At 49.3% G+C, this 25,648-nt stretch overlaps 1 protein-coding gene across 1 annotated transcript in view; it reads right to left on the bottom strand.

Moving 5' to 3' along the window:
• The window catches only part of LOC138850896 (iroquois-class homeodomain protein IRX-2-like), a 51,313-nt gene extending 25,876 nt beyond the window's left edge, over positions 1-25,437 (bottom strand). Inside the window, exons 1-3 of the mRNA XM_070081324.1 lie at positions 25,298-25,437; positions 6,677-6,833; positions 3,987-4,128 (exon numbers count right to left, since the gene is read on the bottom strand). Of these exons, the coding sequence (XP_069937425.1) occupies positions 3,987-4,128; positions 6,677-6,833; positions 25,298-25,344 (346 nt within the window). The 5' untranslated portion in view covers positions 25,345-25,437. The remainder of the gene's footprint in view (positions 1-3,986; positions 4,129-6,676; positions 6,834-25,297) is intronic.
• Positions 25,438-25,648: the final 211 nt, after the last annotated feature.

Raw genomic sequence — 25,648 nt, 5'->3', positions numbered from 1 at the left:
ACGCAAAACATTGGATACATACGCAAAACATTGGATACATACGCAAAACATTGGATACATACGCAAAACATTGGATACATACGCAAAACATTGGATACATACGCAAAACATTGGATACATACGCAAAACATTGGATACATACGCAAAACATTGGATACATACGCAAAACATTGGATACATACGCAAAACATTGGATACATACGCAAAACATTGGATACATACGCAAAACATTGGATACATACGCAAAACATTGGATATATACGCAAAACATTGGATACATACGCAAAACATTGGATACATTCGCAAAACATTGGATACATACGCAAAACATTGGATACATACGCAAAACATTGGATACATACGCAAAACATTGGATACATACGCAAAACATTGGATACATGCGCAAAACAGGTAAATAAATGAGCAGCCTACGGAAATGTGAACACGTAAATTATTCAGACCATTACGCATAATGTAACGATGTTATGTATTATGATATTCAACGCTAAAATGGATTCCTAACAGCGTCAAGTGTGTCAATTTACCCCACAAGATTCTGAGGTTTGTCGCAAGACAGCGCCAAGAAGTTAAAGATCTTGGTTAACTTTTTAAATGTAAATCTCACTTTCTTAGATAAACGAACCCCTCCAGGGAGGTTCCTTCACGCTGGTGAGGGACTCTTGATCTTGGGAATTGGATCTGTGCTCCAGTTTGCTTGAGTGAGCTCGAATACCTTCCATCCCCCCCCCCCACAGGCGCTGTATAATCGTACGGGTTTCGCGCACCCCCATGATTATAATAATAGATAAACGAAGGAAATGGAAAACACTCGGAGATATGACAGGAAGAGAAGATCGAAGAGAGACAACATGAAGCTAAAAGCTGAAACAAACCCACGAGAGTAAAGCGATTGGTCAATGTGAGAAGGGTCATTAATATATATATATATATATATATATATATATATATATATATATATATATATATATATATATGTCGTGCCGTATAGGTAAAATTGGTAAGTCCTTTCTAAAAATTTCTCTTGTACGTTTTTTCATTTATGTTAATGTAAAAATTAATAATTTTGTACCAAAAGAACCTTAGAAAATTTACCTAACCTTTTTATAACAAGCGCAATTTAATTTAGCCTAATTTAACTAAATATATTTTAGATAAGTTTACTATAATTTAACAAACAATGAAATATATTTTTTCGTTAGGTACAGAATGATTTTTGCGAAATTATTGCATACACAAATTTTCACTTGCAAGATGAGCATTGCTATTTAAGCCAAAATCTTAAGCTTTACCTATTCGGCACGACATTTCATATAATCGCAAACAAGCGATCAGTAAATGCAAGACAAGTCACTGGGGGATGAGGGGGGATAGCGGCTGATTTTCCAGCCCCAAGAGCTGGAGCTCAACCCCAGCAGACATAACTAGGCGAGTGCAAGAGGCGAGTACACCAATATATACTTGACAGACTGATGCACATATAGGCTCGGTTTACCTTGTGAGAAACGCAGTTAGTCAACGACTGAGGAACAGGCTGGGGGCAAAGAAAAAAAAAAACGGCCGTGTGTTTAGAACGATCAATTCGGAAGCAGTTCGAACAAGACGCCGAACTGGGCTGTACCGTCCGGACTCCTCCCTGACTCCGCCCAGACCATAACTCCCCAACTACCCACTTCTCGATAACAATATACAAACTCTCCCTCCACGCTGCCCGCGCCTCCTGCCTCGTACGCTGTCCTCCTGGAGGTTAATTTCAGACAGTTGGATGCGTTTTCAGCGAGGTGGTATGTACGCCAGCCTGGAAAAACTAGGGGGGAGGGCCCATCTGGGGGTAATATCCGCAATGTCGTTTTTCCATAACGGGTTACCCATCGGCCAAGCTGATAACTGAGAGCGCTTGTTACAGAAGCATTTCCTTGCTCAACACGGAGTCAGCCTGTCGTTGTACGCTCTTATCACCTTGATGACGGGGGAGGGAGGTGGTGTTCCTAATAAAATGAAATGGGCAAGGGAAGCAGTTGCGATTGTTGCTGATCGTCTGCTCTTAGGTCCCCCCCTCACACACACACACACACACACACACACACACACACACACACACACACACACACACACACACACACACACACACACACATACACACACACATGATAATGGCGATAGCTTAAAAGGCTTTCGTGATAACTATGTGTACGGTGGCGATTCTTCATGTCCGCTGATAGCGACGAGGTGGATCCTGTTGAGCTCGTCCGAGTGTTGTCAGGCCAGCTTGTCTGTCTACCTGTCTCTGCCTCCCTCCCCCCCATGCCTGTCTCATTGCCTTCCTACATGCCTCCCTCCCTCCCTGTCTCCCTCACCCATCTCCCTGCTTGTCTCCACCTCCCTGCCTCCCTATTTTATTTGCAAGTCTCCACGGTTGCTTTTTCTTTCTCCGCCTGCTTACCTACCTACTGATCTTCTTGTATCTTTGTATGTTGAGTTGTCTACTTGCCAACCTATCTACTTACCTGCCTACCTCGTTACATGCTTGCTAGCTAACAAGCCAGCCAGTCGCCCAGTAAGCCAGTCAGGAAGTCAGCCAACCAATAAGCCAACAAGCTATCCAGTCACCCAGTAAGCCAGCCAAAAAAGTCAGCCAACCAGTAAGCCAACAAGCTAGCCAGCCAGCGGTTTACCGTGACGAGATGTGATGGCGATGGCGGTTTTCAGATATTTCTTCCAGAGCTTCATGTTACTTGACAAATGGTCTTATGACATTTTTTTTTTTTGAGCTGCAGGACAGGGAAGACCTGTTCTCTGGAGACGAGAAAGTGAAGACACTGATGTGCGAGATTATGGAAGACCTGACACATACCCACGGATGAGTTTTAAAAGGAAGATCCAGGAGCTGAGTCTCGGCTTCTGCTGCATCCACAAATAGGCGAGTACAGGAGGCAGTATTTATTATTGCCATCGTAACTAAGCGCTAAACCAACTAGGGACAGGAGGCAGGAAGTTGAAAGACCTAAGTACGGAAGAGAGATAACACCTTCTAGTGTGGTAAATAATATATCAGCAGATCCAAAGCCTCTAAAATAGTTTGTGAGGTCCCAGAAGAGGAAAAAAATGGGGGCAATTAATAATGAAAATGAAGAGTAAACAATGACTTTGGTGGAAAACAAACGAGAGGAATTGATGTCCCAGGATATGCGGAGGTGGCACTAACGATGAAAAATTTCCACCGGGCAGGCAGACATCGCCGCGATAAGAAACATCAGGACAAGCTAGTTCTTACACCACTATCACGAGACAGAATGCAAGGGCGGAGAGGAAAAAGCAGTTCTGACGACCGCAGACAGGTAAATCCGGGTTTACCGGGCACTGGACAGAACCGTGAAAGAGGGAACAACAGCAATGCGTTGTCATCAACAAGAGGGATACTCATCAACGCCTTAGAGAGTCTTAAGGGATACCAGAAAGACGCGCGTTAATGCGTGATTATCCTGGGTGAATCTATGAAATATTCTCACATGTTCCCCCGGTTCGAGTACCTCCAGGACAGTCATTACTTCATATACATCAGGTTAGCTGGACTCGAGTCCTGGAGGTGGGGAGTACAGTGCCTGCATTCTTGGAGGAGTGGGGATGTTGCAGTCCAAAGTTCACGCAAAAAAATTGGGAACAGACGAGGAAAAAGCAGGTGAAAGGCGTACCAACAACAGAACGGAAGAAGAGGTAACACAACGTGGACAATAGATAACAGGAGCACACGCAACAGATAGCGGAGAGCAGGAAAACGGGTAACAACAGCACACGCACAACAGGAGTACAAGATAACAGGTAACGGAGAGCAGGAGAACGGGTACCTCTTGAACAGGTCACTGACGAACAGCAGGAGAACAAGTCACGGAAGAGGAGGCAACAGGAAAAGAGACAACAGGTAACAGAACCATGCAGGTAAAAAGGGCCGTGTGGGGGACAGCCTTTACCTTTGCCCTTCTCACCATCGTTCGGGTCATCATCTTTATCATCGTCGTCATCATCATCGTCGTCCGTCTTGTTCCTGGGCTCCCACGTCATCTTGTTCTCCTTCTTGAGACGCCGGCGAGCGTTGGCGAACCACGTGGAGACCTGAGTGACCAGGTGAGATACCACAGGTCAGTATGTAAACTGAGGGAGTTACTAATATAAATATAATATTTTATTGTTATTACTATGCTAATACTATAACTAATAATAAAGAAAAAAAAACAGCTTAATATAATCGCCAAATAAACCGCCAAAATAATTTGCGAATTTAAATAATGACAATTTTTTTTTTACCAATTTTATTGGATCACAGTAATGTTTACATTTTTAAGAGTTTGGCAGGGATTGAACCAGTGGAACCCTACGTGGTTCCTCAGGTTCGAATTTCTCTAAGACTGTGTTGCTGACACGTTACGACGTCTAGGTATTCTGAGATGAATTTTTAGTTTTAATGTATTTGTACTTCTGGGTTAACCTGTTCTAAATCCCTTTAATCAGGTTCGAATCCCTTAATGCAATATTATTATGAGCTCAGGAGTTCTGGGTGAGATAGGAACGGGTTCAGCCAGGAAATTTTGCCAGAGTACCTGAGGAAACTAAGGTGAAAAGCGTGTTATTAATTATTGTTATATTATTATATTATTAAATTATTATTATTAGTAGAAGTAGTATTTTCACTTGGAAAAGCTAAATCCATAGGGGGTTACACAGCTCTTTGGAAATGGGAAGGAGTCAGGATTGATTTAAACAGCGGCGGGGTACAAGTCAATTCCTCCTATCAAGAAGTTTTTACTGGAGTCGAGACACAGCCTCTTGAAGACACCACCGTGTGTGTCTGTGTGTGTCTGTCTTGACGGGTTTCTCAGACTTATAGCCTGGTCCTGAAGCAGTGACAAATACAGTTGGAATTTCAGTCCGCAAGGGTTACTGAATTTGCTCGTTCTGTTGTCTTGTCCCATTCCTCCACCGCTCTTCGCCAGACCAGCAACCAGGAGGCCTGGTCTGGAGCCGCGCCGCGGAGCTCTGACCTCCCCGTCGGAAGCGACTACTGGTAACCTATGGGTAATCTCTTTCTCCTTCTACTATTGTCTCATTCCTCTTCCTCCTCCCTGATTCCTCTCCTCAGCATCTTCTTCCATGTAGTTTTTCCCAAGCCTTCAACGTCGAGTGTCCACTTCTCTCTTCTCTGCATTTTCTCCCCTGTCTTTTCTTGCTTATTTCTCAACCCCGCCTCCGCTTACCTGCTTCTCTTCCCCCTCCCCCAGCCTCTTCTTTCTCCCCGCCTCGCTGTTTACCTCTCCTCAGGTAAGTGTCACCTTAATTAGGAGGTACGCACCTTCCCCGCCCGACCCACCAGCAAACAATCTCTCTGCTGATATACACACAAAAAAAAATCTCCAAGTTTTTTAACGAGTCAATTCTCAGTTTAAACAGTTAAGGTCGAGCGGTTCCAAGGTCTTTTGACTTTCAACCGGAGGAAATTAGCCGTTTCTGAGCGTATTGAGTACAAACGGGGATTTGCCTAAATCATGCAGCCTTTAAACGGGAGACATTTGGAAATGTACATAACCCTGGTATAAAATCAGCTGGGTTTTAATGGCTGATTCAGAGAAAAAACTATAACAAAAACTATCAGAGAGGTGAGGGAAAAACCACACTTTTTATTTAGACTTTTCGCTCAGTGCAAAGTCTGTGGCAAAGATCACGACTTTGCTAGATTACAAGACGACGTTTCGCTCGTGATAGCGAGGAAGAGACACACGTTATATAGTAGGACTTATTGACAACACATTTCGCTCCGTGTAGAGCCTCTCTGAAGTTGAGACTCGTTAAGTTCCACACACACAGCGAACATCTCCAGGGAAAGCTTGTCTCCTTTATTAGATAACTGGGGCAAGTTCTGCCTTAAATAGGCATCATCAGCAAAAAAAAAATGTTGAAATAAAATAAATTTGACCTTTTTTTTGTAGTCACTGAAGGAAGATAAGACAGCGTTTGTGTGTGATTTTAATTCACCCGAGATTATTGTTCTGGTTTGCGACGTTACCGATCTCTTTGGTTTTGAAAATATAGGTAAAATATTGCCCTCGTGAGAGAGAGAGAGAGAGATACAATACCGACAGGTTGTTAGGTAAGACACATATGCAACAGTTAGACAACTTTATTCCGAAACGTTTCGCCTAACTGTTGCATATGTGTCTTACCTAACAACCTGTCGGTATTGTATACCATTTTGATGTTCATCCTGTCAGACACTGCAACACGTGGCATCTTGGTACAGAAAACACCTTGGACAAGCTTTTCAAGTGAGAAGGGTTGGATCTGAGAGGGACATGACCTCTCAGTTGCCTCTCACTACTACTACTACTACTACTACTACTACTACTACCCTGAGACAGTATTTAAGTCTCCGCACTGTCGCTTGATCTTCAGATCGATGGCTGGGCAAGCTCTGAACATCTATGATGATGGTGGTAATCATGACTACCACTTACGCAGTCAACTCCACAACAATCACCACCATCATCACAATCTCCACAATTGCCACTTACTAATACTGGGAACAAGTGGGGGATGGAGGGTAAGTTCCTGCCACCAGCACCATTTACCACTATCACCACCACCACCTACCACTATCACCACCACCTACCTGAGTAAGAGTCATCTTAGTGATGATAGCCAGCATAATCTTCTCACCCTTGGTAGGGTAAGGATTCTTCTTGTGTTCGTTGAGCCAGGCCTTCAGCGTCGCTGTGGTCTCTCTGGTGGCGTTCTTCCTGCGAGCGGCGTCGAAGGCCATGCCGTACCTACAGAAGCAAATGTAAGAAGGAAAACAGGGTCCATAAGAGAATTTGATCATCGAGTTAACCCGGAGGAGAGATGGAAATCGTGGGCAAGCTACTTGAGAGGTCATAAAAATAATGGATAGGAAGATCAGTTCAAGGATGGGTTGATTTGTATATGATAGTATATACGAGTTGTGACCCTGTGTGTCAAGCATATATAGGTGTATATATAGGAAATCACATTCTGGAAGAAGCATATTACATAACAGAAACTGCAATACTCATTAGCAAAAGACGATAAATGAAAATGTAAAAACAAACTCGGGAAACCGAACCAATAAAACGCGTTGATGTTACGTTCTGGTTACTCTCCCAAGACAGACGAAAACAATTGAAGGAGAACGGCTGTTTTTTTTTCTGTATTCGATGTTAATTGTTGATGTGGTCTGTAAATTCAAGTATTCAAAATGCTTGAAATCAAGTTCCAGCCATGATGCTGGAACTTGATTTCCTGAAGATGGACAAACCTTGTGGTCTTGCAAAATGTATTTTAGGGTAGGATTCTTAGTCTTTCCCTTCTAGTAAAACTGTGTGTGTGTGTGTGTGTGTGTCAAACTATGCAAAAAAAATGATTGCTATGAAATATATTAAAAATATTCGAGTTTGATACACTATGTCATTACTATAATAATAATAATAATAATAGTGTAGGGGACATATAGTACCTAGAAATAGGAGATAATTACGTCTCTCTCTCTCTCTCTCTCTCTCAGAAATTTTCATTCTACTTCCCATATCATTGTCTCTTCCAGTCTTCATCTGCTTCTTCTTACTTCCAGCTTTTCTTCCCTTGCTCTGTCATCCACTCATTCATCTTTCATATGTTGTTTTTTTTCTTTTATTTTACCTTAGCGACATATCTCCACCTCCGTTCTCTCCCTAATCCCCTTCCCCTCTTTAGTTTATCTCTCTCTTCTCCTTTCCCATTCGTCTGTCCCCCTTACTATTTATCACCTTTCCCCTCTGATTCTCTCTCTCTCTCTCTCTCTCTCTCTCTCTCTCTCTCTCTCTCTCTCTCTCTCTCTCGCACACATACACATCCTGGCTACTTTCTTCCCCTCTGTCTCCCTCTCTCACTTCCCCTCATCTCTTGAGAAGTGCTGACAGCAGTGGGCCACTGACCCCCCTCAGCTTAAGCAGGATTTCGGCTGGTCTACTGACAAAGCCTTCTAATGATGGCAACCAACTAACTAATTGACAACCTTCGGCCTCCACACGGACCATTATAAATCTCTCCGCCAACACAGCACGAAAGAAACCCCCCACCCGCACCCCCACACCTCGAAAAATAACATAAAACACACGAACAAAACATTGCTGCCTGATACAGCCTCTCATCCTGTGATTTCTTCCCCCCCTCCCCCGTCAACACATTGAAACTCGACTTGCTATTGGTTCAAAATATGACTCTGTGGGCCAATCAGGATGCAGCCCGTGTTTGGTATTCATTGGCTGATCCGGGGGACAAAGCACGTTAATTACCCGTGATTGGCTAGTTAATCTGACAGCCAGTTCCCGGGCAACACAGATTGGGGATGCGGGTAGGGGGAAGAGGGAGGGGAGTGGGAGAGGGGAGGGGGGAGTGATGCAGGTGAGAGGTATTTGGGGATTAAATTAAATGCGAGTGTTTACAGTTAATGCGCGCGTGTTTTTTGGTCTCTGTTGAAATAGGCGAAATTCAAATGACCTTATCCGAAATTTGCTTTTGAATTCACTGTGTAATCCCGAGCGACGCGTACTGAATCTGATTATAAAATAACCCTTATATATATATATATATATATATATATATATATATATCTCAGCAAACAGCAGATTGTTGGTATCTAGATCCATGACCCTCCACAGTGTCTTTGTTCATGAACGTACACAATGTCTGGATCAGTTAACGTTCACAGTGTCTGGATCCACTAACGTCCAGAGTGTCTGGATCCACTAACGTCCAGAGTGTCTGGATCCACTAACGTCCAGAGTGTCTGGATCCACTAACGTCCATAGTGTCTGGATCCACTAACGTCCAGAGTGTCTGGATCCACTAACGTCCAGAGTGTCTGGATCCACTAACGTCCAGAGTGTCTGGATCCACTAACGTCCAGAGTGTCTGGATCCACTAACGTCCAGAGTGTCTGGATCCACTAACGTCCAGAGTGTCTGGATCCACTAACGTCCAGAGTGTCTGGATCCACTAACGTCCAGAGTTTCTGGATCCACTAACGTCCACAGTGTATGGATCCACTAACGTCCAGAGTGTCTGGATCCACTAACGTCCACAGTGTCTGGATCCACTAACGTCCACAGTGTCTGGATCCACTAACGTCCACAGTGTCTGGATCCACTAACGTCCACAGTGTCTGGATCCACTAACGCCCACAGTGTCTGGATCCACTAACGCCCACAGTGTCTGGATCCACTAACGCCCACAGTGTCTACATCCACTAACGTCCACAGTGTCTACATCCACTAACGTCCACAGTGTCTACATCCACTAACGTTCACAGTGTCTACATCCACTAACGTCCAGAGTGTCTGGATCCACTAACGTCCAGAGTGTCTGGATCCACTAACGTCCAGAGTGTCTGGATCCACTAACGTCCAGAGTGTCTGGATCCACTAACGTCCAGAGTGTCTGGATCCACTAACGTCCAGAGTGTCTGGATCCACTAACGTCCAGTGTGTCTGGATCCACTAACGTCCAGAGTGTCTGGATCCACTAACGTCCAGAGTGTCTGGATCCACTAACGTCCAGAGTGTCTGGATCCACTAACGTCCACAGTGTCTGGATCCACTAACGTCCAGAGTGTCTGGATCCACTAACGTCCACAGTGTCTGGATCCACTAACGTCCACAGTGTCTGGATCCACTAACGTCCACAGTGTCTGGATCCACTAACGTCCACAGTGTCTGGATCCACTAACGTCCACAGTGTCTGGATCCACTAACGTCCAGAGTGTCTGGATCCACTAACGTCCACAGTGTCTGGATCCACTAACGTCCACAGTGTCTGGATCCACTAACGTCCACAGTGTCTGGATCCACTAACGTCCACAGTGTCTGGATCCACTAACGTCCACAGTGTCTGGATCCACTAACGTCCACAGTGTCTGGATCCACTAACGTCCACAGTGTCTGGATCCACTAACGCCCACAGTGTCTGGATCCACTAACGTCCACAGTGTCTACATCCACTAACGTCCACAGTGTCTACATCCACTAACGTCCACAGTGTCTACATCCACTAACGTCCAGAGTGTCTACATCCATTAACGTCCAGAGTGTCTGGATCCACTAACGTCCAGAGTGTCTGGATCCACTAACGTCCAGAGTGTCTGGATCCACTAACGTCCAGAGTGTCTGGATCCACTAACGTCCAGAGTGTCTGGATCCACTAACGTCCAGAGTGTCTGGATCCACTAACGTCCAGAGTGTCTGGATCCACTAACGTCCTGAGTGTCTGGATTCACTAACGTCCAGAGTGCCTGGATCCACTAACGTCCAGAGTGTCTACATCCACTAACGTCCACAGTGTCTGGATCCACTAACGTCCAGAGTGTCTGGATCCACTAACGTCCAGAGTGCCTGGATCCACTAACGTCCAGAGTGTCTGGATCCACTAACGTCCAGAGTGTCTGGATCCACTAACGTCCAGAGTGTCTGGATCCACTAACGTCCAGAGTGTCTGGATCCACTAACGTCCACAGTGTCTGGATCCACTAACGTCCAGAGTGTCTGGATCCACTAACGTCCAGAGTGTCTGGATCCACTAACGTCCAGAGTGCCTGGATCCACTAACGTCCAGAGTGCCTGGATCCACTAACGTCCAGAGTGCCTGGATCCACTAACGTCCAGAGTGCCTGGATCCACTAACGTCCAGAGTGCCTGGATCCACTAACGTCCAGAGTGCCTGGATTCACTAACGTCCAGAGTGCCTGGATCCACTAACGTCCAGAGTGCCTGGATCCACTAACGTCCAGAGTGTCTGGATCCACTAACCTCCAGAGTGCCTGGATCCACTAACGTCCACAGTGTCTGGATCCACTAACGTCCAGAGTGTCTGGATCCACTAACGTCCACAGTGTCTGGATCCACTAACGTCCAGAGTGTCTGGATCCACTAACGTCCAGAGTGCCTGGATCCACTAACGTCCAGAGTGCCTGGATCCACTAACGTCCAGAGTGCCTGGATCCACTAAAGTCCAGAGTGCCTGGATCCACTAACGTCCAGAGTGCCTGGATCCACTAACGTCCAGAGTGCCTGGATCCACTAAAGTCCAGAGTGCCTGGATCCACTAAAGTCCAGAGTGCCTGGATCCACTAACGTCCAGAGTGCCTGGATCCACTAACGTCCAGAGTGTCGTACATAAAAATATCAAAGCATTACTCATGTGTCGCATCCATCTCTGTTCCTTTTTATACCAGTGGATAAACTTGCAGCACACATCATTTGCTGGAGGATTGATTTTATTTCTTGTGGAGAGGGAAGCCAGCCAGCGGGAAGCTTTGCTTAAATGACCACAAAGGCCACTTGAGATAGTTGGTCATGTAAATAAGACTCGCATTGGATTTTTTTTTTTTTGGGGGGGGGGAAATTGCCCACCATCAACCACCACTACTACTATTAAAACCATCGACTACCACCATTCAACACTATTACCACCATTAACCACCACTAACACCATCCACCACCATCCCTGCCTATTTCCATCTTTCTAGGATAACCAAAAACTTGGAATTACTTACCTATCCTCATCTTCCCTTCGGAACTTAACCAGCTATCTCAGTTCCTCTTTTCTCCCCCCCCATTTAATTTATTCAGGGGGGGTGAGGGATCCGAACCATTAAAAGTATCATCCTAAGAGAGTATTACATCACCCTCCCTGCCCTCACTCCCTCTCCTCTATCCATCAGCCTCTCTCTCTCTCCCTCTCCCTCTTTCTCCCAGCCGTCTTCTCACTGGCTTATTATTACCTTCCCTTGATCAATTATTTATTTCTATCCTTTTCTTATGTTTCATCATTCTTCTATACATCGTTCCCACGTCTATACTTCCTTTCTGGATTCTTTACGTTGTCTCCCCACTCATTTGCTCTCCTTATTTCCATCACGTTAGTTATTCATCCAGTTTTACCATCCTTACTATCCCACTTCCCTCCTGTTTATCTGCATTCATTCCACCTTCCATCACTGACTTCCTTCTATACTCCTTCTCGTCTATCTCACTTTAGTTAGTCACTTATTGAAGTGTAGTTTGGGGACAACTCTCATTGTATGGATTACGAGATGTTTCTCATCTTCGTGTCGAAATCATACATACCCAGGATGACTCGAGTATGGAATACATTCGTACAGCATGATGATGTCAACGAGATAAAGTCAGTTGATCAAATGAAAATGCTGGCCCACAGATGGCTCCAACTTCATCCTGTTTCCTACTTGTATGTCTCATAACAATAAAAATGCTTTCAAATGAGCTGACGTAGGTAACAGCTCTTAGCTTGCCAATAAAGTTAGGAATCCTTAACCTGTAAATAGCTTGTCAATAAAGCTAGGGATCCTTAACCTTGTCAAACCCTGTGTAAAAAAAAAAAAAATAGTAGTCCTCTCCCTCTCCTCCCTTCCTCCTCTTCCTCTCTTCCTCTTCTCTCCCCTCTTCTTCCCGTCTAACCCCTTCCCCTATAAACTACTAGCCAGGTTAGTCTTTTTTCCATTAATTTCTAAAGCAACACCCGACCTCCCTTTTCCTCTTAAATCGATCTCCCCTTCCCCTTCAAAGTCAACTCCCCCCCCCCTGCCCCTTTTCCTTCTTTCCCCTCAGTGGCAGTGTTGGTGAAGCAAAGTCACTCAGTGGCACCAGAAGTTTGTTTTACACCCACTGGCACTCTCCTTGTTGACTCTACTTGTCTTCTCACCCATACCTCCTCTTCTGATACCTTTCCTTATCCCCCACCCCTTCCTTTCCATTCCACTTCCCATCCTCTATGTTCTTCCTTTCCTCCTACTTTTGTTCTTCAGCCCCCTCTCTGGTAAAGTCTTTCCCTCCCTTCAACCTTCCCTTCCTACCTTCTTCCCTCCCTTCAACCTTCCCTCCCTACCTTCTTCCCTCCCTTCAACCTTCCCTTCCTACCTTCTTCCCTCCCTCTTATTTCTCCAACCCATTCACTCTCATCCCCTCACCTCTTTCCCCTCAACTCTTCCTTTCCCTTCTATCTCTTCTCTACTCCCTTCGCCCACTCCTTACAACCCCCCTCCCTCCTTAACCGACTTCCACCCTCCCCTCCCTCCTCAACCCCTTCCCACCCTCAACCCTATCCCTACTTCTCTCATTTATTCTTCCCCTCCCTTCATTCCTCCCTTCCCCTCCACCTTCCCCTCCCTCCCTCCCCCCTTTGCCTCTTTCCGTATCTTAGTTAAGCCCTAAAAATAACTCTTCCTCATTTGGAATCAATCTGAATAAAACTTTTATCAAGAGTAGTGCGTGCCCCCCCCTCTTCCCCTCCCCTTCCACCCCCTCCCTCTATCTCTTCCCCTTCCCCCTCTTCCCCCTCCCCCTCAGTATGGGTTCCTCATATATTATGTATTCGATGGCTTTTTCGTCGCCCCCCTACCCACCCCAACCCTACCCCCTGTACCCCTCTCCCGTGCCCCCCCCCGGGCTGGGACTCTTCAAAACCGTTTAATTTGGGCGTTTTTACAAGGCTCAGAGAGGCGCAAGCCGCCCACGGCACCGCCGGAGCCGCCGTCACCCCTAACGGCCCGCGGCACAGGGCCTCAAAGAGTGAAACTGCGGGCGTGTGGGCGTAGTGCTTTAGCCGGCCGCCCGCCCACCGATAGCCGCCGCCCCCGCCAGCCGCCGCCCCCGCCAGCCGCCGCCGGGAAGAGACGAACTGCCGACGTCAGAATTTGACTATAAATTGCGGACGGGCTTATTAGTCTCGCATTTTAGGGTGATTTACATATTTATTTATCGCAGGAAAATGGTCTTACTTGGATCACTAAGTCTGGAGGTTAGGAAAGAGGGGAAAAAAACGTGGTGAGAACAGTGGAAGATGTGAGAGACAATGATAAAATGTGTACACAGAAGTGGTGATAACAGGAGAGGAGGGATGAGAGAGGAGAGGGAGTGGGAGCTAGAAGGTGAGAGCGAGGCAGGAGGAGGAAGATGAGGTAGTGGAGGCAGGAGGAGGAAGATGAGGTAGAGGAGGCAGGAGGAAAAAGATGAGGTAGAGGAGGCAGGAGGAGGAAGATGAGGTAGAGGAGGCAGGAGGAAGATGAGGAGGTAGAGGAGGCAGGAGGAGGAAGATGAGGTAGAGGAGGCAGGAGGAGGAAGATGAGAAGGTAGAGGAGGCAGGAGGAGGAAAATGAGGTAGAGGAGGGAGGGAGGTAGAGAAGACAGGTGGAGGAAGATGAGGTAGAGGAGGCGGAAGGAGGAAGATAAGGTAGAGGAGGCAGGAGGAGAAAGATGAGGCAGAGGAGGCAGGAGGAAGAAGATGAGGTAGAGGAGGCAGAAGGAGGAAGATGAGGTAGAGGAGGCAGGAGGAGGAAGATGAGGTAGAGGAGGCAGGAGGAGGAAGATGAGGCAGAGGAGGCAGGAGGAAGAAGATGAGGTAGAGGAGGCAGAAGGAGGAAGATGAGGTAGAGGAGGCAGGAGGAGAAAGATGAGGCAGAGGAGGCAGGAGGAGGAAGATGAGGTAGAGGAGGCAGGAGGCGGAAGATGAGGTAGAGGAGGCAGGAGGAGGAAGATGAGGTAGAGGAGGCAGGAGGAAGATGAGGTAGAGGAGGCAGGAGGAAGATGAGGTAGAGGAGGCAGGAGGAGGAAGATGAGGTAGGTGGAGGAAGGAGATGAGGTAGAGGAGGCAGGAGGAGGAAGATGAGGTAGAGGAGGCAGGAGGAGGAAGATGAGGTAGAGGAGGCAGGAGGAGGAAGATGAGGTAGAGGAGGCAGGAGGAGGAAGATGAGGTAGAGGAGGCAGGAGGAGGAAGATGAGGTAGAGGAGGCAGGAGGAGGAAGATGAGGTAGAGGAGGCAGGAGGAGGAAGATGAGGTAGAGGAGGCAGGAGGAGGAAGATGAGGTAGAGGAGGCAGGAGGAGGAAGATGAGGTAGAGGAGGCAGGAGGAGGAAGATGAGGTAGAGGAGGCAGGAGGAGGAAGATGAGGTAGAGGAGGCAGGAGGAGGAAGATGAGGTAGAGGAGGCAGGAGGAGGAAGATGAGGTAGAGGAGGCAGGAGGAAGATGAGGTAGAGGAGGCAGGAGGAGGAAGATGAGGTAGAGGAGGCAGGAGGAGGAAGATGAGGTAGAGGAGGCAGGAGGAGGAAGATGAGGTAGAGGAGGCAGGAGGAGGAAGATGAGGTAGAGGAGGCAGGAGGAGGAAGATGAGGTAGAGGAGGCAGGAGGAGGAAGATGAGGTAGAGGAGGCAGGAGGAGGAAGATGAGGTAGAGGAGGCAGGAGGAGGAAGATGAGGTAGAGGAGGCAGGAGGAGGAAGATGAGGTAGAGGAGGCAGGAGGAAGATGAGGTAGAGGAGGCAGGAGGAGGAAGATGAGGTAGAGGAGGCAGGAGGAGGAAGATGAGGTAGAGGAGGCAGGAGGAAGATGAGGTAGAGGAGGCAGGAAGAAGATGAGGTAGAGGAGGCAGGAGGAAGATGAGGAGGTGGCGGAAGATGAGGTAGAGGAGGCAGGAGGAGGAAGATGAGGTAGAGGAGGCAGGAGGAAGATGAGGAGGTGGAGGAAGATGAGGTAGAGGAGGCAGGAGGAGGAAGATGAGGTAGAGGAGGCAGGAGGAAGATGAGGAGGTGGAGGAAGATGAGGTAGAGGAGGCAGGAGGAGGAAGATGAGGTAGAGGAGGCAGGAGGAGGAAGATGAGGTAGAGGAGGCAGGAGGAGGAAGATGAGGTAGAGGAGGCAGGAGGAGGAAGATGAGGTAGTGGAGGCAGGAGGAGGAAGATGAGGTAGTGGAGGCAGGAGGAGGAAGATGAGGTAGTGGAGGCAGGAGGAGGAAGATGAGGTAGAGGAGGCAGGAGGAGGAAGATGAGGTAGAGGAGGCAGGAGGAGGAAGATGAGGTAGAGGAGGCAGGAGGAGGAAGATGAGGTAGAGGAGGCAGGAGGAGGAAGATGAGGTAGAGGAGGCAGGAGGAGGAAGATGAGGTAGTGGAGGCAGGAGGAGGAAGATGAGGTAGTGGAGGCAGGAGGAGGAAGATGAGGTGGAGGAGGAAGGAGGAGGAAGATGAGGTAGAAGAGGAAGATGAGGTAGTGGAGGCAGGAGGAGGAAGATGAGGTAGTGGAGGCAGGAGGAGGAAGATGAGGTAGAGGAGGCAGGAGGAGGAAGATGAGGTAGTGGAGGCAGGAGGAGGAAGATGAGGTAGAGGAGGCAGGAGGAGGAAGATGAGGTAGAGGAGGCAGGAGGAAGATGAGGTAGAGGAGGCAGGAAGAAGATGAGGTAGAGGAGGCAGGAGGAAGATGAGGTAGAGGAGGCAGGAGGAGGAAGATGAGGTAGAGGAGGCAGGAGGAAGATGAGGTAGAGGAGGCAGGAGGAGGAAGATGAGGTAGTGGAGGCTGGAGGAGGAAGATGAGGTAGTGGAGGCAGGAGGAGGAAGATGAGGTAGAGGAGGCAGGAGGAGGAAGATGAGGTAGAGGAGGCAGGAGGAGGAAGATGAGGTAGAGGAGGCAGGAGGAGGAAGATGAGGTAGAGGAGGCAGGAGGAGGAAGATGAGGTAGAGGAGGCAGGAGGAGGAAGATGAGGTAGAGGAGGCAGGAGGAGGAAGATGAGGTAGAGGAGGCAGGAGGAGGAAGATGAGGTAGAGGAGGCAGGAGGAGGAAGATGAGGTAGAGGAGGCAGGAGGAGGAAGATGAGGTAGAGGAGGCAGGAGGAGGAAGATGAGGTAGAGGAGGCAGGAGGAGGAAGATGAGGTAGAGGAGGCAGGAGGAGGAAGATGAGGTAGAGGAGGCAGGAGGAGGAAGATGAGGTAGAGGAGGCAGGAGGAGGAAGATGAGGTAGAGGAGGCAGGAGGAGGAAGATGAGGTAGAGGAGGCAGGAGGAGGAAGATGAGGTAGAGGAGGCAGGAGGAGGAAGATGAGGTAGAGGAGGCAGGAGGAGGAAGATGAGGTAGAGGAGGCAGGAGGAGGAAGATGAGGTAGAGGAGGCAGGAGGAGGAAGATGAGGTAGAGGAGGCAGGAGGAGGAAGATGAGGTAGAGGAGGCAGGAGGAGGAAGATGAGGTAGAGGAGGCAGGAGGAGGAAGATGAGGTAGAGGAGGCAGGAGGAGGAAGATGAGGTAGAGGAGGCAGGAGGAGGAAGATGAGGTAGAGGAGGCAGGAGGAGGAAGATGAGGTAGAGGAGGCAGGAGGAGGAAGATGAGGTAGAGGAGGCAGGAGGAGGAAGATGAGGTGGAGGAGGAGGAGGAAGATGAGGTAGAGGAGGCAGGAGGAGGCCGATGAGGTCGAGGAGGCAGGAGGAGGAAGATGAGGTAGAGGAGGCAGGAGGAGGAAGATGAGGTAGAGGAGGCAGGAGGAGGAAGATGAGGTAGAGGAGGCAGGAGGAGGAAGATGAGGTAGAGGAGGCAGGAGGAGGAAGATGATGTAGAGGAGGCAGGAGGAGGAAGATGAGGTAGAGGAGGCAGGAGGAGGAAGATGAGGTAGAGGAGGCAGGAGGAGGAAGATGAGGTAGAGGAGGCAGGAGGAGGAAGATGAGGTAGAGGAGGCAGGAGGAGGAAGATGAGGTAGAGGAGGCAGGAGGAGGAAGATGAGGTAGAGGAGGCAGGAGGAGGAAGATGAGGTAGAGGAGGCAGGAGGAGGAAGATGAGGTAGAGGAGGCAGGAGGAGGAAGATGAGGTAGAGGAGGCAGGAGGAGGAAGATGAGGTAGAGGAGGCAGGAGGAGGAAGATGAGGTGGAGGAGGAAGATGAGGGAGGAGGCAGGAGGAGGAAGATGAGGGAGGAGGTGGTAGATGAGGTAGAGGAGGCAGGAGGAGGAAGATGAGGTAGAGGAGGCAGGAGGAGGAAGATGAGGTAGAGGAGGCAGGAGGAGGAAGATGAGGTAGAGGAGGCAGGAGGAGGAAGATGAGGTAGAGGAGGCAGGAGGAGGAAGATGAGGTAGTGGAGGCAGGAGGAGGAAGATGAGGTAGAGGAGGCAGGAGGAGGAAGATGAGGTAGAGGAGGCAGGAGGAGGAAGATGAGGTAGAGGAGGCAGGAGGAGGAAGATGAGGTAGAGGAGGCAGGAGGAGGAAGATGAGGTAGAGGAGGCAGGAGGAGGAAGATGAGGTAGAGGAGGCAGGAGGAGGAAGATGAGGTAGAGGAGGCAGGAGGAGGAAGATGAGGTAGAGGAGGCAGGAGGAGGAAGATGAGGTAGAGGAGGCAGGAGGAGGAAGATGAGGTAGAGGAGGCAGGAGGAGGAAGATGAGGTAGAGGAGGCAGGAGGAGGAAGATGAGGTAGAGGAGGCAGGAGGAGGAAGATGAGGTAGAGGAGGCAGGAGGAGGAAGATGAGGTAGAGGAGGCAGGAGGAGGAAGATGAGGTAGAGGAGGCAGGAGGAGGAAGATGAGGTAGTGGAGGCAGGAGGAGGAAGATGAGGTAGTGGAGGCAGGAGGAGGAAGATGAGGTAGAGGAGGCAGGAGGAGGAAGATGAGGTAGAGGAGGCAGGAGGAGGAAGATGAGGTAGAGGAGGCAGGAGGAGGAAGATGAGGTAGAGGAGGCAGGAGGAGGAAGATGAGGTAGTGGAGGCAGGAGGAGGAAGATGAGGTAGAGGAGGCAGGAGGAGGAAGATGAGGTAGAGGAGGCAGGAGGAGGAAGATGAGGTAGAGGAGGCAGGAGGAGGAAGATGAGGTAGAGGAGGCAGGAGGAGGAAGATGAGGTAGAGGAGGCAGGAGGAGGAAGATGAGGTAGAGGAGGCAGGAGGAGGAAGATGAGGTAGAGGAGGCAGGAGGAGGAAGATGAGGTAGAGGAGGCAGGAGGAGGAAGATGAGGTAGTGGAGGCAGGAGGAGGAAGATGAGGTAGTGGAGGCAGGAGGAGGAAGATGAGGTAGTGGAGGCAGGAGGAGGAAGATGAGGTGGAGGAGGCAGGAGGAGGAAGATGAGGTAGTGGAGGCAGGAGGAGGAAGATGAGGTAGAGGAGGCAGGAGGAGGAAGATGAGGTAGAGGAGGCAGGAGGAGGAAGATGAGGTAGAGGAGGCAGGAGGAAGATGAGGTAGAGGAGGAAGATGAGGTAGAGGAGGCAGGAGGAGGAAGATGAGGTAGAGGAGGCAGGAGGAAGATGAGGTAGAGGAGGCAGGAGGAGGAAGATGAGGTAGAGGAGGCAGGAGGAGGAAGATGAGGTAGAGGAGGCAGGAGGAGGAAGAGGAGGTAGAGGAGGCAGGAGGAGGAGGAGGAGGGAGGAGGAGGGGGAGGAGGAAGATGAGGTAGAGGAGGCAGGAGGAGGAAGATGAGGTAGAGGAGGCAGGAGGAGGAAGATGAGGTAGAGGAGGCAGGAGGAGGAAGATGAGGTAGAGGAGGCAGGAGGAGGAAGATGAGGTAGAGGAGGCAGGAGGAAGATGAGGTAGAGGAGGCAGGAGGAGGAAGATGAGGTAGAGGAGGCAGGAGGAGGAAGATGAGGTAGAGGAGGCAGGAGGAGGAAGATGAGGTAGAGGAGGCAGGAGGAGGAAGATGAGGTAGAGGAGGCAGGAGGAGGAAGATGAGGTAGAGGAGGCAGGAGGAGGAAGATGAGGTAGAGGAGGCAGGAGGAGGAAGATGAGGTAGAGGAGGCAGGAGGAGGAAGATGAGGTAGAGGAGGCAGGAGGAGGAAGATGAGGTAGAGGAGGCAGGAGGAGGAAGATGAGGTAGAGGAGGCAGGAGGAGGAAGATGAGGTAGAGGAGGCAGGAGGAGGAAGATGAGGTAGAGGAGGCAGGAGGAGGAAGATGAGGTAGAGGAGGCAGGAGGAGGAAGATGAGGTAGAGGAGGCAGGAGGAGGAAGATGAGGTAGAGGAGGCAGGAGGAGGAAGATGAGGTAGAGGAGGCAGGAGGAGGAAGATGAGGTAGTGGAGGCAGGAGGAGGAAGATGAGGTAGAGGAGGCAGGAGGAGGAAGATGAGGTAGAGGAGGCAGGAGGAGGAAGATGAGGTAGAGGAGGCAGGAGGAGGAAGATGAGGTAGTGGAGGCAGGAGGAGGAAGATGAGGTAGTGGAGGAAGATGAGGTAGTGGAGGCAGGAGGAGGAAGATGAGGTAGTGGAGGCAGGAGGAGGAAGATGAGGTAGTGGAGGCAGGAGGAGGAAGATGAGGTAGAGGAGGCAGGAGGAGGAAGATGAGTTAGAGGAGGCAAGGAGGAAGATGGAGGCAGGAGGAGGAAGATGAGGTGGAGGAGGCAGGAGGAGGAAGATGAGGTAGTGGAGGCAGGAGGAGGAAGATGAGGTAGAGGAGGCAGGAGGAGGAAGATGAGGTAGAGGAGGCAGGAGGAGGAAGATGAGGTAGAGGAGGCAGGAGGAGGAAGATGAAGTAGAGGAGGAAGATGAGTTAGAGGAGGCAGGAGGAGGAAGATGAGGTAGAGGAGGCAGGAGGAGGAAGATGAGGTAGAGGAGGCAGGAGGAGGAAGATGAGGTAGAGGAGGCAGGAGGAGGAAGATGAGGTAGAGGAGGCAGGAGGAGGAAGATGAGGTAGTGGAGGCAGGAGGAGGAAGATGAGGTAGTGGAGGCAGGAGGAGGAAGATGAGGTAGAGGAGGCAGGAGGAGGAAGATGAGGTAGTGGAGGCAGGAGGAGGAAGATGAGGTAGTGGAGGCAGGAGGAGGAAGATGAGGTAGTGGAGGCAGGAGGAGGAAGATGAGGTAGTGGAGGCAGGAGGAGGAAGATGAGGTAGTGGAGGCAGGAGGAGGAAGATGAGGTAGTGGAGGCAGGAGGAGGAAGATGAGGTAGAGGAGGCACGAGGAGATGAGGTAGATGGCAGGAGGAGGAAGATGAGGTAGAGGAGGCAGGAGGAGGAAGATGAGGTAGAGGAGGCAGGAGGAGGAAGATGAGGTAGAGGAGGCAGGAGGAGGAAGATGAGGTAGAGGAGGCAGGAGGAGGAAGATGAGGTAGAGGAGGCAGGAGGAGGAAGATGAGGTAGAGGAGGCAGGAGGAGGAAGATGAGGTAGAGGAGGCAGGAGGAGGAAGATGAGGTAGAGGAGGCAGGAGGAGGAAGATGAGGTAGAGGAGGCAGGAGGAGGAAGATGAGGTAGAGGAGGCAGGAGGAGGAAGATGAGGTAGAGGAGGCAGGAGGAGGAAGATGAGGTAGAGGAGGCAGGAGGAGGAAGATGAGGTAGAGGAGGCAGGAGGAGGAAGATGAGGTGAGGTAGTGGAGGCAGGAGGAGGAAGATGAGGTAGTGGAGGCAGGAGGAGGAAGATGAGGTAGTGGAGGCAGGAGGAGGAAGATGAGGTAGAGGAGGCAGGAGGAGGAAGATGAGGTAGTGGAGGCAGGAGGAGGAAGATGAGGTGGAGGAGGCAGGAGGAGGAAGATGAGGTAGTGGAGGCAGGAGGAGGAAGATGAGGTAGTGGAGGCAGGAGGAGGAAGATGAGGTGGAGGAGGCAGGAGGAGGAAGATGAGGTAGTGGAGGCAGGAGGAGGAAGATGAGGTAGAGGAGGCAGGAGGAGGAAGATGAGGTAGAGGAGGCAGGAGGAGGAAGATGAGGTAGTGGAGGCAGGAGGAGGAAGATGAGGTAGAGGAGGCAGGAGGAGGAAGATGAGGTAGAGGAGGAAGATGAGTTAGAGGAGGCAGGAGGAGGAAGATGAGGTAGTGGAGGCAGGAGGAGGAAGATGAGGTAGTGGAGGCAGGAGGAGGAAGATGAGGTAGTGGAGGCAGGAGGAGGAAGATGAGGTAGAGGCAGGAGGAGGAAGATGAGGTAGTGGAGGCAGGAGGAGGAAGATGAGGTAGAGGAGGCAGGAGGAGGAAGATGAGGTAGAGGAGGCAGGAGGAGGAAGATGAGGTAGAGGAGGCAGGAGGAGGAAGATGAGGTGGAGGAGGAAGATGAGGTAGAGGAGGAAGATGAGGTAGAGGAGGCAGGAGGAGGAAGATGAGGTAGAGGAGGCAGGAGGAAGATTAGGAAGATGAGGTAGAGGAGGCAGGAGGAGGAAGATGAGGTAGTGAAGGCAGGAGGAGGAAGATGAGGTAGTGGAGGCAGGAGGAGGAAGATGAGGTAGAGGAGGCAGGAGGAGGAAGATGAGGTAGAGGAGGCAGGAGGAGGAAGATGAGGTAGAGGAGGCAGGAGGAGGAAGATGAGGTAGAGGAGGCAGGAGGAGGAAGATGAGGTAGAGGAGGCAGGAGGAGGAAGATGAGGTAGAGGAGGCAGGAGGAGGAAGATGAGGTAGAGGAGGCAGGAGGAGGAAGATGAGGTAGAGGAGGCAGGAGGAGGAAGATGAGGTAGAGGAGGCAGGAGGAGGAAGATGAGGTAGTGGAGGCAGGAGGAGGAAGATGAGGTAGTGGAGGCAGGAGGAGGAAGATGAGGTGGAGGAGGCAGGAGGAGGAAGATGAGGTAGAGGAGGAGGTAGAGGAGGCAGGAGGAGGAAGATGAGGTGGAGGAGGAAGGAGGAGGAAGATGAGGTAGAAGAGGAAGATGAGGTAGTGGAGGCAGGAGGAGGAAGATGAGGTGGAGGAGGAAGGAGGAGGAAGATGAGGTAGAGGAGGCAGGAGGAGGAAGATGAGGTAGAGGAGGCAGGAGGAGGAAGATGAGGTAGAGGAGGCAGGAGGAGGAAGATGAGGTAGAGGAGGCAGGAGGAGGAAGATGAGGTAGAGGAGGCAGGAGGAGGAAGATGAGGTAGAGGAGGCAGGAGGAGGAAGATGAGGTAGAGGAGGCAGGAGGAGGAAGATGAGGTAGTGGAGGCAGGAGGAGGAAGATGAGGTAGTGGAGGCAGGAGGAGGAAGATGAGGTAGAGGAGGCAGGAGGAGGAAGATGAGGTAGAGGAGGCAGGAGGAGGAAGATGAGGTAGAGGAGGCAGGAGGAGGAAGATGAGGTAGAGGAGGCAGGAGGAGGAAGATGAGGTAGAGGAGGCAGGAGGAGGAAGATGAGGTAGAGGAGGCAGGAGGAGGAAGATGAGGTAGTGGAGGCAGGAGGAGGAAGATGAGGTAGAGGAGGCAGGAGGAGGAAGATGAGGTAGAGGAGGCAGGAGGAGGAAGATGAGGTAGAGGAGGAAGGAGGAGGAAGATGAGGTAGTGGAGGCAGGAGGAGGAAGATGAGGTAGAGGAGGCAGGAGGAGGAAGATGAGGTAGAGGAGGCAGGAGGAGGAAGATGAGGTAGAGGAGGCAGGAGGAGGAAGATGAGGTAGAGGAGGCAGGAGGAGGAAGATGAGGTAGAGGAGGCAGGAGGAGGAAGATGAGGTAGAGGAGGCAAGAAGACTTATATTGCTATGACATGTAATCTGTCTTTCATTTAGTTGTGTGTTCCAAGTATATATGTGTTGGTGGTGTATATGTATGTGGATAATACAGTGTGTGCTGGTGGTAGTAGTGATAGTAGTAGCAGCAGCAGTAGTGTAAGAGTGCTAATGTGTAAATATGGTTCAAATTATATATATATATATAATATATATATATATATATATATATATATATATATATATATATATATATATATATATATATATATATATATATATATATATATATATATATATATATAATTCTGGGAATACAACTCTCTGCTGGGGTTCTCTTACACTACTTGGTCAAGAACACTAGACTGGCAGAACACTTCAGCAGGCCTACTGGCCTATTTTCGTCACCCCTTCTCAAATCCAAAAAACCCTTTCGGCTGAAATTCTTGTCCAACCTATTCTCTAGTGAGCAGCGTAATATATCCTTTCGTTTTTCTATGAATAACGAAACGAAACATATAACTCACTGGATAATACACGGAAAAAAATATCGTTTTTCCCTCCATGGAAGAAGAATGATGTTCATTTATTAGAGTGAACGCGAAATATCTATTGACCTCTTCGTGTAAACCGCAGCTGGAGAATGTTGACATTCCTGTCTGCGGTCGTATATAACCGCGGTGTTTAATACCGCCACCCTCTTTACTGGGACAGTTATGTGGTGGCCTCTCTCTTTACGCTGGGACAGATATAATAATCTTTCCCATCCCGATATAACAGAAAAAGACCTTTCTAACCTGGATCAGGAAAACACTGACCTTTTAATTTCTACCATGGAGCAGGACAACACTGACGTTTTTCCCTCTAACCTGGAGCAAAAAAACACTGATCTTTCTCCCTCTAACCTGAAGCAGAAAAACACTGACCTTTCTCCCTCTAGCCTGAAGCAGAACAACACTGACCTTTCCGCTTCGAATATAGCGGAAACCAAAAAAATATTACCTCTAAGGGTGCACAAGGAAAAAAAATCCCCAAGGGCAAGGGAGGGTGTGGGGGGTGAAAATGCCCCCTAATTGGTTATCAATGTTTCAGTGTGCCTGGGTCGTCGCCCAAAGGCATTCGAGCCGCGGTGGCCTTTTAACAAACTTTGCTGGGGGAGAGGGGGGGCATTAATTATGGAGATTTTATATCGCTGTGGAGTCTGTTTCCGGCTGGTAAATCTGTGGATTTTTAGTGCGCTGTGCGGTGGGAAGAGATTTGCCAGTGCGAGAGATGCTGGCTTATTCAAGAGGCAGCGGTGGGACGACATTTCAGTGGAAAGATGACTTAGATCAGTGAAGCTTCCGTGAAAAATGGCATGCAAATTGAGTAGTGTTATTTTGAGATGCTTAGAGAGAGAGAGAGAGAGAGAGAGAGAGAGAGAGAGAGAGAGAGAGAGAGAGAGAGAGAGAGAGAGAGAGAGAGAGAAAATTGGAATTGCTCCCAATTCGTATCTTTCGTAAAACTGGCAAGATAGAGAATTTTAACTGTTCCCAATTCGTGTCTTTAGTCAAACTGGTGAAAGAACTGGGACTGATCCCAGTTTGTGCCTTTCGTAACAAGGGGTTTTAATAATACTAATGCTAGGTAAGGTTTACGAGTGAGCTGAGGCAAGTAACAGCTCTTAGCTTGTAAATTGAAGAGTACGAACACTTAACCTAACTACAATAATAGTCTCTCGACTCGCACGAGATATTACACACGGGGGAGAAAAACTAAGTAAGAGAACGAAGAGGAAATACTGTTTCTTATTTTCCTGTAGATAATGATTCTATAAATCATTAAGACACACACACACACACACACACACACACACATACTAGTACTAATAATCCTAATAATGTAGGGATATATAATACCTAGGAATGGGAGATTAGGAGGTCTCTCTCTCTCTCTCTCTCTCTCTCTCTCTCTCTCTCTCTCTCTCTCTCTCTGTCTCTCTCTCTCTCTCTCTCTCTCTCTCTCTCTCTCTCTCTCTCTCTCTCTCTCACTCTCTCTCTCAGAATAGGCTAAATGTCTATCGACAAGTGTCTTTGACAACTAGTAACTACTACAACTACTATTGCTACTACTATTACCACCAAACACACAGTACCTACCCGTGTGAGAAGGGATAGGCAGCCAGTGTGTCGTAGGGATAGTACATAGGATAAGCCCAGGCTGCGCCACCCAGCCCACTTAAACTATCCTTCAGGTCTAATCCATTGCCCTGGAAGAAAGAGAAATAATGTTTATTTAGAATGCAGAAGTATTAAAATATTTCGTAAATACAAAGTGTGTGTGTGTGTGTGTGAGAGAGAGAGAATTTACCTATTTGTGGTTGCAGGGGTCGAGTCTTAGCTCCTGACCCGCCTCTTCGCTGGTCGCTACTGGGTCCACACACTCCCTGCTCCATGAGCTTTATCGTATCTCTTCTTAAAGCTGTGTATGGATCCGGGTCCACTATATCA

This window comes from Cherax quadricarinatus, unplaced genomic scaffold, assembly GCF_038502225.1.
Source record: "Cherax quadricarinatus isolate ZL_2023a unplaced genomic scaffold, ASM3850222v1 Contig2331, whole genome shotgun sequence".
Classification (NCBI taxonomy): domain Eukaryota; kingdom Metazoa; phylum Arthropoda; class Malacostraca; order Decapoda; family Parastacidae; genus Cherax; species Cherax quadricarinatus.
The sequence above is the reverse complement of the archived record's forward strand: the minus strand, read 5'-3'. Positions and strand labels throughout refer to the sequence as shown.